This window comes from Thunnus maccoyii, chromosome 23 (assembly GCF_910596095.1).
Source record: "Thunnus maccoyii chromosome 23, fThuMac1.1, whole genome shotgun sequence".
NCBI classification, from domain to species: Eukaryota; Metazoa; Chordata; class Actinopteri; order Scombriformes; family Scombridae; genus Thunnus; species Thunnus maccoyii.
In genome coordinates this window covers 16,966,129-16,980,223 of record NC_056555.1, presented here as the reverse complement: position 1 = coordinate 16,980,223, position 14,095 = coordinate 16,966,129, and the positions used below count along the sequence as shown (strand labels likewise).

Here is a 14,095-nt window from a genome sequence, read left to right as displayed (position 1 = left end):
ACATTAACACGCCTCATGCCTAAATCTAACCAATCAAACCAACGAAGGCAACGAGTAGTAGCCAATCAGAGGCAGAGTAAGGCGGGTCTTCGCGGAATGCGGGTGGGAAAAAAAATAAGGCAGGAAATGCTGGAGGAGAGTTGAGGAAACGGGCGCTTGCGTACCGACAGCGCATGTTAGCCACTAAATCAAACAACAGCATTTTAAATGTATTTTTCAACGCCATAGGAGACATATCGCAGAAATGGAGGTTCTTGAACCAACAGAGAAAATGAACGGTGTGTATTTAAATAATCTGCTCCTGCTGTAATTCAAAACAGTTTGTGTTTGTGTTAGTCAGACTGTTAGCGGGGTCCATCTATTTAAAGGTATCATGAAATGTAAATCTAATCTGTAATAGCTAATCAGACTGGCGACTTTAATTAGATGAATTCAGATTTTAAAGATTAATGTCATGTATTGCAGTTCATTGCTTCTCGAGATCTTTAGCCCAGCTGTAACTGTTAGATACTTTACTAGATCGCAAATTTAAAATGCACATTAAACAGGTCTATCCAGCAAGTACACAGGTTCATAGACTAATAGTTTGTATTTAACACATAGGGCATGACATATAGATTCTTCAGTAATTGTGTCAAAGCTCAGATTTAGCAAATGATGCACTTCATGTTATATCTCCACTGAATGAGATCATTTAAAGAAGACAGAAAATAGTTCATGTGAAATTTGTGTTGTGGAGTTTTAATTAAAAGCTCATTGCTGCCCTCCAAAGATCATCTCTCACATCACACATTTTCTGTTTCAGACCCAAGCTTGCCTCTGTCATCTCTTCGCCTCCTGGTGCCTCCACTGCAGCTGCTGTCTGCCGCCATGTGGCAGCTGGCGAAGCAAAAAGATGTGATGAATTACAATAAGCTTCAGGAGTTTGTGTTCATGGTAACAGAGGCAGTGCCCGGACTGATAAACCACAGACAGAGAGCTCAGCTGATTCTGGGCCTGAGAGCAAGAGTAGGTACAACGTGTGATTTGAAACTCAAGAAAGTGACTGTTTCACATTCAAAGATGTTCATTTTGCTGTTATAATATTGCATTAATTCAATTCTTTCATTTTTCAGTTGATTCTGGAGCTATGCAAAGGCTCCACTCGAGGTTCGGTTGATTCCCAAGTTATCCAAACCCATTTAGAGAAACTCCCCGTAACCTCTGCAAACACAGATGTAAGTACAGCAAAGGAGCACCTGTTAGAAACCAAATAATGATGTGATAAGTCTTCCTTTTAATGACATGAATCCTGTGTTTGGTAGTACAGGGATGCAGAGGTGAAAACAACAGAGTCCACTTTCATTGCTCTTGTTCAGAGCCTGCTGAAAGATCCAGTTGAGAGAGCGTACTTCTTCCAGGTCAGAAAAACGTTAAGAATTTATCTCTAAGCCTGAGAATACTCTTTAAGCATTAGTCCTGTAGTGAACTGCCACTTGATTCTCTCTTACAGGAGGTATTCCCTGTAGAATATGGCCCACAATACGATGCTGCCCTGCATGTGTTATTGTGGGAGCTGCTCTCAAAACTGGAAAAGCTGCTTCCAGTACCAGACCTTAAACAGGTATTCAGTCCGTCCACCCAGATGTTTCAGGTTATTTATTTTACCTGTGCATCAACACGCACCATTTAACCAGGAACTTAATAACAACTGTACTGTGATTACAGACTGCAGCCTGGCTGGGCTCTGCTCCCTCTGCTTTGGAGGAATGTGTTCAGTCCACAACTGTAGAGCTGAACTTAATCTTCGAGCACTACAAGAGTTCAGGACTATTGAAAATGCCCTGTAAGTAGAGCTGAAACAATTAGTTGATCGATTAGTTTTCAGTTCAATTATTCAATATTGGTTCATAAAATTCCAAGACCAATCTTTGCATCTGTGCCTTTTCTCAGCGAATATGTGTACATTTGCACAAAATGCTGTGTGTACACTGTGGTTACTTGTTATAAATGTTATAGTTTTATGTACTTGGTAGCCTATGTTTGCCTAGTTTAGCCTTTAAGTTGCACAAATTTAAAAAAAAAAAAAGGTTTAGAAGCCATTTTTCTTCACAAATTACACTATAAAAAACTGAAAAGGAATAGAAAATGACAAAGGTAAATAGGAGCAAAACTATTAATTATAAATCTCATAATTTTCTCATATATAGGGCATTACAGCAACATCCATATGACTCTAAAGATCAAATAACTAGAAAATGTCAAAGGTAGATAAGACAAAAGTGCCGCTATAATCATTAATCTTATCAATCTAACCCTAACCCTAAACTTGTATGATATATGATGGCAATGTGTGTGTTTCGTCTTTTTTACAGATGGCCCTTCGTCCACCATAGGTAGCTGCATCATGTCTGCTTTATCAATTCCTCCCTCGCAGAAAACAAACATCTCAGTTGGACTGGAATCGATCCACAACTATGCTAACGTGCTAAACCCCGTCACTTTAGTCAGAGCAGATCAGTACAGCGTCGTGGCCGTCTACACCGAAGTTGAAGTCGGAGCGTCGGAGGTGGATGAAGAAATGATTGAATCAGCTGAAGTGCAAGTCCAGACAGATTTCTATGAAGAAGAGATAGTGGCTGTAAGCGCAGAAATCGCTGGCAGTGAGGAGTCTACCAGCTTGAAGGCAGATGAGACAAGTGAAACTGTGGATGTTGCCAAAGCTCTGGAGACTCTGACAAAAACGTTTGCGTTAAGGAAGGAGAGCCTTGGTCCAGATGTACTGACAGGAAAGACTAATGACTCAAATAATGAATCAACTGTTAATGAGGAGACTGGCTTCGGAAATACAACAAATGAAGAAAAAACACTTGAAGGACTTGAAACAAGCGACCAGACTGATGAGCAAAGAAAAAACATTGTTGAAGAGGTGCAGGAGGATTTCCAACCTGAATGCACAGAGAGCAACATGAACTCTTGCACAGAATTAAAGGATAATAATGAATCCTTCTCTGTCCATGAAGAAATGACTGATGTCTCCAATGAACTCTCTGAAACACAACAGTCTTCCTCCTCAGCTAATGTACGCAGATCCTCTCGTCTGCAAATGAAGACTTCGCCAAGTTGGCAGGAGACGAGTAAATTCAAGAGATGGTCGAAAGAAAACAGCGAAGAACCAAAAATGTACAAAAACTATTTATACTCTAATCCTATCATTGCTACTATTTTAAAAAGTAAATCAACACATAATGAATTGAACAATGTTGTTATTTCTTTTTGCCACTTTTTTATTGGCAAGAGAGTTGCAGTAAATAATAAGAGTAACAAAAACTGTTAAGGAAATATATTTACAGTGATATTTCCAGTATTCATGAAGTTCTGCTGGTGGATTCATTTGTAGTTCCATTTCCAGTGTCGCTGTTTTGAGTCTTGAATGTCAATTTTTCAGCATTTTCTTCTGGTTGTGCCTCTTGTAGTCTCAAAATATGTGTCAGTTTTTCCATTAAAGGAATAGTTTGATATTTGGGGGGGAAAATAATGGGAGATTAATCCCACCCTGATGTCTGTATGAAATATGAAACTACAGCCAGTAGCTGGTTATCTTAGCTTAGCACAAAGACTGGAAACAGGAGGGAAACAGCTAGACTGGCTCTATCCAAAGCTAACAAAATCTGCCTAACAGAAACGCTAACGCAAAATTATCTCATTATCTCATTTGTTTAATCCTTATTAAAAAAACAGTCGCAGTAACTTTATGGAGTCACCATGTGGCCAAGAAATAGTCCAGCACATAACCCCCATAAATTGTGGATTAAGTTTAGTTCCCAAAATGTCAAAACAGTTTCTTAAACAGTTTTTGTTACTGTGTCGGCTGAGCTACGTATGTCCAATTCCTCATAAGAGCTTTTTTATTTGCTAAACAAATTCTCTATGTTTGTTGTAAGACTTTATATATCATTTACCAAAACACATTTTCTGACATCTGCAAAAATGTCAAAAATATATGTGAGTGATCTAACAATGTTTTTATGTCACCAGGAGCAGAGCTGATGTATCAGCTGCCCCCTCTGTGATAGCAATCAAAGGAACTGACAAAGGTATGATGATGTAAAAAACACATAAAAATGTATATTTTATCATTAAACTAAAGAGACCCTCATGTTTTATTCACTCCTCTATTTTCAGGTGATTCGGATGAGATGACCTCCATCATCTTCACCTGCTCAAAGTGTCCCTTCCACAACTCCGAGGAAAACAGCCCTCCTCACTTCCACATGCAGAGTGTTCGCACTGAACTATACAGGACTCTCTCGGGAGCTAAATTTACACCGTCTCCTTCCAGCACAGATGAAATTTTTACATCAATTAAACTTTTTCCCAAAGGAAACACGGAGCAGAGCAAAGCAGAACAGCCCGATAATCAGAACATCAAGGACGGCAAAGTAAATGTCTCTCAGTCCCACAGCAGACAGAAGGCCCTCACATGTGAAACATGCGGTAAGACGTTCACCCGTACGTCAGACGTCCGGAGACACCAGCTCACTCACACGGGGGAGAGACCGTTCCACTGCTCACGGTGTGACCGCACCTTCCAGCACTCGTGGGATCTGGCGAAGCACGAGAGCAAACATCACAACGTGGCCATCTCCTTTTCCTGCCAGCTGTGCGGGAGCTCCTTCGCCAACCTGCGAGCGTTAACCGTCCACCATAAGAAGTCTCACTCGCAGGAGAGCCAGCTGCCTCAGATCTGCTCCATCTGCAGCCAGAGCTTCCCCACTCCCTCTGAGCTGCTGGAGCACAGGAAATCCCACGTCACCAGTAAACGCTACATCTGCCAAAAGTGCGGCGAGGGTTTCGATTCCCTGCTCGCGCGCTCCCAGCACCGGCAGATGCATCAGGTGAAGCGTCAGTTTAAGTGCCCGCATTGCGAGAAGACGTACACTCGCAGGTCTGATGTGAAGAGACACCTGTCAACCCACACAGGAGAGCGACCTTACCAGTGTAACCAGTGCAGCAAACGGTTCTCGCTCCGCTTCATGCTCATGAAGCACCTCCGTGTTCACACAGGCGAACGGCCTTTCCAGTGCTCCCACTGCCCCAAGAGGTTCACCCTGGTGTCTGTGCTGGCCAGACACGAAAGGATGCACACCGGGGAGAAGCCGTTCCTCTGCTCCCAGTGCGGGAAGGGCTTTTTGTCACAGGGAGAGCTCTCCAAACACCACAGGTCACACGTGGACGACAGGCCCTACTCCTGCCCTCAGTGCGACAAACGTTTCAAGAGCAAGAAAACCCAGCAAGAACACATCGTCTCCCACACCGGCGCCCGCCCGTACCCCTGCACCTACTGCGGGAAGGGCTTCACCAAACCGTACGCTCTGACCAGACACAATCTCATCCACACAGGAGAAAGGCCGTTCCCCTGCGGCCACTGTGAGAAGTCGTTCCTCACCCTCAGCGAGGCTCAGCTGCACCAGCGTATTCACACGGGGGAAAGGCCGTATCCCTGCAACATGTGCGAGCTCAAGTTCAAGAGCTCGTCAGAGCTGGCACGACACAAGCGCAGCCATTCGGGGTTGAAGCCGCTGAAGCCACACTGTGAGCGGTGTATGAAAACATTCACATCCAAAGCAAAACTGAAGAAACACATGGAGACACACAGGGAGGAGGGAGAAGCAGAACAGTCTTTGGACTCTATAGAGCCTGAACAATCCAATAATAGAACAAATAACTCAATGGTTAAATTAGTAAAATAGTGGCGAGGAGTATTGTTTCAGGATGCTTGAATTTAGATGTTTAGCTTCATCACATGTATCAAGTTCCAATTATAAGAAAATATGGATAGAAAGGTCATTAAGCAGATCAGGAGTCCACAACTACCTGACTTGACATGAAGGTGTCACATGACTTTACATGTTGCCCTTTGGAATAGGAAGGTTTGTCACTGTTACAACAGTTACAGTAAATTACTCAGCTTTAAACACAAATCATTTTGACATATGTGTATATATATATATATATATATATATATACTGTACATACAATTCTCCACTTTGCCTTGAAGTTTGCAGCAGAAAATTATAACTATGTTTCAGTAATCACAGTTTGTTTTAAATGAAAACCATGGTTGAAAAAAATTAGAAATTAAAATAGTTTTTTTTTTTCACTCTCAAGTACTGTCTGTTCTTTCTCAGTGTTGTCACTATAATTCTGTGCATCAGTGGTGTGCACAGACACTTTCAGGGTTCAAGGGCACTTCAGTGGTCTTCAGAAGCAGAGGTAACAAATCCAAAGTAATCCTGATGATTTCCTGAATTAATGACTATCATCTAGAACATGGATATTGTGTTTGTTTTAAGGTTTTAAGGCCTACAGTAGACAGGACACTAAGAAATAGTGTGATATAAGTTCAAAGGGTGGACCATAAAATTCAAGAGTCAATATAATGCTACCTCTGTTTTTGCTGAGGTCATGATTTTAGTGCTTTGGTATTGAATTGCATTATTCTTCAAGGTCATGGTTCTGAACCAGGGGGTCACAGCCCTCAAGGGTTACCAGGTTAAATCACCAAGAGTCAAGAGGAAAAATACATTTACATGAAATGAGTCTCTGGGCATATTCCAAAGACTGAACCCAAATTCCAAGAATAAGTAATTATTATCTGTCATGGAGACTTCCAATCAAGCCCCCCTCCCCCTTTCCAAGCATGTAGGAGAATCTATGGTGGCTGCAAAAAACATGAAAGGCCCTCCATAGAGCCAATGTTTATTTTGTCTGTTCTGGGCTACTGTAGAAACATGGCAGTGCAACATGGTGGGCTCTGTGGAAGAGGACCCGCTCCCTATGTGGATATAAAGGGCTCATTCTAAGGTAATAGAAGGTAAAGACAATGATTCTTATTTTCAGGTGATTACACACTAATTAAAACATACTTGTGAATATTATATTCCATTTCTGCCAATTGATCCCCCTAAATCTTACACACTGGTCCTTTAAATTTAAGAGCTTGTCAAGTTGGGAAACACTGCTAAGCATGTTCCTGTTATTTTGTCCACTCTGCTTTACCATTTTGTAGGTTTTTCTTTCAAAAGGATGCTTCTGCAACCAAAACCAACAGCAAATAGGTTCCTATACAATTCTGCAGTGTAGGTGCCTTTGAAATCTACAACTGTGTGTGTGTCAGTTAATGTATTTTCTTCGTTCCTGTCCAGAGTGCACATAAAACTGAATGGCTCACAGAGCTGATGTTTATATAGCAAGAGATTGATTATAAACATCATAAGCACAACCTCATTTTCTCTACAGGCCTCCAGCTGGTAAAATCTGTCTGTCTACATCCTGCTCACTGTCGAATTTCTCATACACTAGAGAACAAGGTGCTAAAATGTGTTACATGGCAAACGCAAAACATGAGCCATTGTGGCAAATTATATTTCATTTTACCTTTTTTTTTTTTTAATCCAGGAAAAAAATTCCTTTGTTGTAAAGTAATTTTCTGTAACCCAAACAGAATTTCACACGGTGTATTTCTGTAGTATGATAGCACACTGCAGATCTGCACACCCTTCCTCTTGCCCAGCCAATCTATTTGGGTATTCCCCTTTCTGTCATCATGTCACTATTATGGTTGTCCTCATAAAGAGAGGCATTTGAAAGTGCTTAATTAACTGAGAAGCTTTAATTAGCCATTATCGGGCAGAGGGTTGATGGAGAGGGAATTGCCGATGCCAAGCAGGAATCACCAGGATAAAGATGGCTGCATCATATTACTGGGGACCAACAGTCTGAACGGACAGGTTTTACTGGTTTGACAATGATAATCTATTTTTAGCTGAGTGTATATGTTTCTTAATGTATTTCTAATAATTAGTGAAAAACAAATTTTGCTAGATGAGAGACAGAAACTTGTTCAGCATAATGTGGAACAAAATGGTGAATATACATTGAATATGATATACCATTACATTACTGAGGCTGTGAGAAGAATTTCATACTGTCCTCAGTGGCTTTTGAAGGAGCCTCTAAAGTCAGAAAATAACCCTGATGGCGTCACAGTGATGTCATCAGGGTTATCTGGGCTTGCACACTACAATTTTCAGTGAAAATGCCAGCCTTACAATCCCAGGAACACAAAGTTTGAAGTTAAACTCGACTCACCCTAAAGGTCGTCATATCTGAGCCTCTGTTGCATCAATTTTGACCAAAAAATCTGAACTTCATGAATGTGTAATAAGTTGCTGGAGTCCCGCTTTAAGTAGTAGCACTGTAACTAAAATTCTTTTTCAACAGAGATGTGGCCAAAATCCATGCTACGTTAAAAATAAACTTCACAGGCATGCTAACAAAAGCACACGTTAAGTTAAGTATGAGGCGCCCTGGTGGCCTAATGGCCATATAACCGCAACGTCCATAGCTTTATCCCCAGCTGGGGGACCCCTGTTGCAAGCCCCAACAGCAAAAGCCAAAAAAAAGGAAAATGTTAGGTACAGCATATTGATGAAAAACTTTATTAGTAATTTAAACGAGACAATTGACATCATCTAAATCCATTAATTAATGTTTTCTTGACTGATTTTGTTTGCTTGCACTGCCTCACTGCAATCAAGACTTTGCTAATTGCTTAACGTGTTAAACTCTTTGTTTCATGCTTTAACTTTGGTTGCAGTTCATGTCATGATTATTTAATGTAACAGGGAAATACTTTAGGTTTGAAACCAAGTTTTCAGGGACTTTAACATTTGTAGTAAGTAAGCAGTGCTTTTAGTGTAAATTATGATGACCTGAGGAGGTGACTTTATGTACTAAAAGTGTTTGATTATCCTTCTGTCGCAATGAAATAAGTTGCTTCAAGACTTTAAAGTTTTATTTATTTGACGTTTAAATATGCAACACACATAAAAATCTCTTGACATCTGACTTGCCATAAATCATTTTTCCAATCTGTCATCTTCTTGTCAGACATTGATCCACACAATGATTTCTACTACTTGTTATTTGTCAATAATCATAAAAATTAAAGAGGAAAGTTTAGATTTAACAAACATAACATTTTGTTTAGACATTGGGATTTTTTGCCGCCACATTTATTTTACAAATGGACCATAGTCAAACTCAAGCAGATGTCTCCTCCAGACCGAGAGAGGGTGTGCATGGGTGAATTCCTGGTCCATCCCACTGCAGTCACCTCTCGCCGTGACCAGAGCGAGGGGCAGCGTCGAGCGAGCAGATGTCGGGATGTGGATGTCAGCCGAGGAATTCACAGTAATGGTGACCATGCAGGTGGAAAGAAGACCCGAAATAAAGAGATAAATAGACTGGAAACAAGGGGGCTGTGGATGCAGATAACAGCACGACGCGACACCCATCAGTGTGATTTACAGTCCAGCCGGTGTTGGTTGGTGTTGGTGGCGGATTAATAACCAGTCATAAAGAAGAGGGAGGGGGATTGTGTATTGCAGGACAGTGAAGGCTCTGATAGAGGAAAGACGAGAAAGGGGGGAGTGTGTAAAATAGAGAGAGAGGGGACTAGATAAAGCCGGAGCCAGGATCATGAGCTTGGCATTGCCTTACGACTCCCTTTCAGCTCGGCCGAGTCCCAGCAGACGAGCTCAGGATTGGGAACGCGAGCAGCTAACTGTGCGAAGACTGTCCTCTCCGAGGGGTCTCGACCTCCTCACTCCTCCTCCTCTTCCTCGTCGGCCATCAGCAATCCCAGGCTACCTGCTGTCCCCCAGTCAAGAGCAGGAGGAGCATCTTCACCAGCAGCAGCAACGACTATCTTTGTCCGTGTGCTCAGAGGCCTCCCTGGCGCCCCCTGCACCTCCACCTGTGGGCGCTGCCCCACCTTGCTGCCGCCCAGTGGGAATCATGCACCTCCTGCGCCTGGGTCTCTTGGCCTTTAGCTGCCTCTTCTGGGCAGCTGGCTTGGCCCTCTTCACCTTGGGAGTGTGGGCTCAAATTTCTCTGGCGGACTACATGATGCTGTCCGCCAATCGCTACCCCAACGCCCCACTCATCCTGCTGTCCACAGGCGCCGCCGTCACCGCCTGGGGCTTCCTGGGTTGTCTGGGGGTGGCTGCAAACCTACCTTGTGTGCTAAGGGCTTACGGGTTCTTTCAGTTTGCTGCACTTGTAGCAGGTTTGGCAGCTGGACTCTCCGGCCTCTTCTATCGTGAAGACATTGCTGGAGGATTTCGCAGCGGCTTACAGCGAGCGGTGGCCGGCTACACAGAGGATGAAGGCCGTGCCGATGCCCTAGATAGCCTGCAGAGGGCTCTGGAGTGTTGTGGAGCTGAAGGTTGGCGCGATTGGCTCACTTCGGACTGGGCTATCCAACATATGACCTTCCCACCCACCGAGAACGGCACCTCAGTGTCCCTGCCGGACAGCTGTTGCGTGAGGCGTAAGGGCTGCAGGAACCGACCTCTGCCGTCAGACGATAGCGAAGGAGTGGTCGCTGCAGGAATCCATCCACGTGGCTGCTTCCGCAAAGTTTTCAGCTTGGTCAACGACAACGTCTTCCACATTGCTGCCACTGTGTTGGGATTGGCCTTCACCCAGATCGGAGGCATTGCCCTGGCATGTCTGCTGGCCAACAGGCTGGCACCTAGACAACGTCGACGTGTAGTGGCACATTAATGGTTAGTTTAAAAAATGAGGCAAGATACACCAAGGATCGACTTTTGGATTGAGCAATGCCCTTTGAGTGTAATAGAGTTGCAGAGTGGGAGGTGGAGGGGTTTGGGCGTCCATTTTTACATAGACAGTGTCAGATGGAGCACTGCCACGACTTAGATGTGCATGAAATACATCTGTACATATAATTTAAGGGGAAAAACTACAACTCCAAGGAGCATGTTGGTAAGAAACATTGAATCATAGAGCTTTCAATTCTGTTGCGTGCAATACTAATGGTTAGCCCAAGGTTAGACTAAACCTGATAATACCTCCAGTAGTTTGAATCAATCCACTTTCGGTTTCTGGGTCAACTGCTGATGAAATATGGCACAGTGTTTTTTGATTTTTTCTGAATTTGCTACAGCTGTGATTTGCACCTCTGATCAGCCTCTTCTGCATAGAAACGTCAGCTGAGGCTCATGGGTATCATAGCGTTTAGAGCCATCTGCCATCAAACAGACAAAAAAATACATGATTCCTCAGAAACAAAGATGAAACCATTAAAACTGATAGTCACGACATAAACCTATAGTATTGTTAAATTGTCCTGGAGACATATGTCTTTTCTATATTAAGCAACATTGAGGATATCGTCAAAAGAAAACATTCAAATGGGCATTTACAGCTGTAAAAAAAATGCTTCTGTAATCAGCGTCTCCTCTCACTTAACAGCTCTGTTACACTCACTGTTTGCCTGCTGCACAAATTTGAAAAAAATGCCTCTTTTATTCAGTGATAATGGGAGGAATGGGCGGGGTGGTGGAGGGGGAGTGTGCGGTGTGTGAAATGGGGGAGAGGTCAGACTTGGCAACAGACTTAAAATGAAAACATTAGATAACAGTACTGTGAGGCTTTCCTTCCTGATTTCCTGGCATTTGATTTCTGAAATGTTAAAAAAAAAGGCATGATTTCCATATGCTTCATGTATGGAATGTATATATATGATGATTATGCATAAAAAAAACTATGATTTAGAGTTGAAATATTCTTTAATCCCTTCTCTTTTCAACTTATTTACTACATTTCACCACTAAAAATGCACAAAAAATGTTCACCAGCAGTTTTTCCTCATCAAACAATTCAATCTGGCTGTTTAACAGATGTTTGCATTATCCATTTTTGCATTACAAGGACTACACTGGGCTATAATGGTGCTTTAGACAAGAGCTTAATAATCACTTATTACTGTCTGTGATATTTTGTGCCATTCATACATCTGACAAGCTCTAATAATGTTTACTGTGTGTTTTGGTGAGCGATGGTAAGATTGACTGCTTTTAAAATGGTTTATTTCAGGTGTCACTGTGTTGTTAGACTTTGTAGCACAAGCCTGAAGCACAAGTTTATCTTAAACCACAACATTTTACGAATGACTTAACTTCAAAAATGCTCACAAGCATTGGCATGACCCAAACATGAAACACTGAGGAGAAGTTTAGACTAGATCAGCATTTTTTTTTTGGCTCTTCTTCGACATCAGATTTTAGAAATTCAAAGCAGAGCAGATTTACTTTCTTGCTAAGAGTTACATAAGAATATTGATACCAATCACATATTTTTTCACTTTTGTCCAATCCACATAAAAAACAAAACAAACATGTGTTAAAGATGTGTGTGTTGACTTAATGTGTTAATTATTGAGCTTTAGATGTGCTGGTAGGCGGATATATTACTTTTGGATCGAGCCACGCTAGCTTTTCTCCTGTTTCCAGTTTCCCGTTTCTAAGCTAAGCTAAGCTAACTGGTTGTTGGTTTTAGCTTCAGTTAGCATTCAGACATGAGAGTGACATCTTTTTTTCTTTTTTTTTTTTAAATCTAGCTCTCAGCAAGAAAAAAAACAAAAGTGTATTTCCAAGATGTCACAACACTACTTAAACTCTTACATAATGTTCAGGTCCACTTTGACCCATTTTTGCAGAAAAAAACACACTAAACACCATTCTTATAGACTGAAATTATGCGATTTTATGACCCAGAATACTTTTTTTGAGCATTTCAACTTTTTTGTGCAGCTGCACATTTGTACATTTTGTATTTGCACATACTGTAAACATAATTCATACATCATTTATAAATCACCAAAAAAAAAGTTCTTTTCTTCACATTCATTGAAATCATTTGCCATGGTCTACTGTTTTATAACATATGACCATAATATACTGTGATTGTGAATATTTTTTCTCCATAAACAAAGTGTAAAACATAAAGAATACGCTTTCTCTGCTCTCTGAAAGCTTAATTTAGGATTAATCACCAGTTTGTTTATGACTGTTGAGGTTTAGATTTGTGATTCAGACGTTTGGTATAAAGACTAATTATATCTAATAATGTATTAAGTATGTAAGGGTTCATTTTTCTTCTCATATTGTTGTTATGTGTGTTATGAGATTACCGTATGCACTGACATCATACAAATAGACAAAGACACCTTCCTCCCCGCTACATTATAACACATTTCACCTTTCCATAGGACATTTTTTATTGCTCTTGTAATTGTAATGTATAATATTTATCCCACATACTGTACAGTAATGTTTCATCTATTCTAATAATCATGTACTGTGGAAACAAGCATGACTGAAACTGTATATCTGTCAACAATGAACATCAATAAAAATCTTTCCCTCATTACAGATTATGATATTGATTTGATGCTGGAATATCAAGGTCTGCTGCCCTTGAATATATTAAAAATGGCAACAGCCTTTATGTAATGTAATGTAGTATGTAAACAGTCAAATAACATACAGTACAGGCACATAATGTCTAATAAACATCTTGTGACTTGCCGGAATCTTGTACATTTTGAGTTTTAATGAGAGTTTTTCCTCTTTAAACTGAAAATAAGTGAATCATTTATCCCTCAACTTTATAGGTGGCAGATTTGAAGCTGCTGTCTGCATTTTAAAGACCTCAGAAACAAGTCTGGGGCTTTATTTTACGAGAAAGGCCATGCTGGAAGTGTGCCAAAGTACTAAATTCTCTGCAGTAGATGGTGGCGGATCGATCTTTATACTGAAACCTCTGGCCGGGTAAATCTGAAATTATGGCTAACTGAATGACATTTCATTTCTACCACCTGAGACAAAGGTGATTAGATCTGCCCTTGAAGGGAGACAACAGATACAGACGCACTGCTGAGCACAATGACACACAACAGTCTCACCCAGCATTGATTAGTTTATGGAGCAGAAAATCATGAACTATATCCTGTGGTCGAAGTGGGTAATCATATGATATGAGGCAGATTTTCACACATTTGCAGCACAGTTTATCTTAAAACTCACATATATCAATGTTCAGAGACAGAAAGGCATTGGACCATGGCCTCTAAACAATTTTCATGACCTAATCATGGTATTGATTAACCTACATTATGCTCTGTGCTTGTGGATGATTCCTGTCTGATTACACTGTCCTTGTTTAACCTATTTTTTTCTCG

General features: G+C 41.2%; 2 protein-coding genes across 2 annotated transcripts; both read left to right on the top strand.

The window, feature by feature from the left end:
- The first annotated feature begins 119 nt into the window (after positions 1-119).
- si:zfos-932h1.3 (zinc finger protein 432) lies at positions 120-5,801 on the top strand. Its single transcript, XM_042402663.1, has 9 exons — positions 120-278; positions 806-1,008; positions 1,116-1,217; positions 1,305-1,400; positions 1,493-1,603; positions 1,708-1,825; positions 2,355-3,162; positions 4,018-4,076; positions 4,165-5,801. The coding sequence occupies exons 1-9, from the start codon at positions 245-247 to the stop codon at positions 5,730-5,732; spliced, it is 3,099 nt and encodes a 1,032-aa protein (XP_042258597.1). The 5' UTR covers positions 120-244; the 3' UTR covers positions 5,733-5,801.
- Positions 5,802-8,941: 3,140 nt separating this feature from the next.
- Positions 8,942-10,669, top strand: LOC121891087 (tetraspanin-7-like). Its single transcript, XM_042403818.1, has one exon. It carries the CDS (start codon positions 9,526-9,528, stop codon positions 10,612-10,614), a length of 1,089 nt encoding a protein of 362 aa, XP_042259752.1. The 5' UTR covers positions 8,942-9,525; the 3' UTR covers positions 10,615-10,669.
- The last annotated feature ends 3,426 nt before the right edge of the window (positions 10,670-14,095 follow it).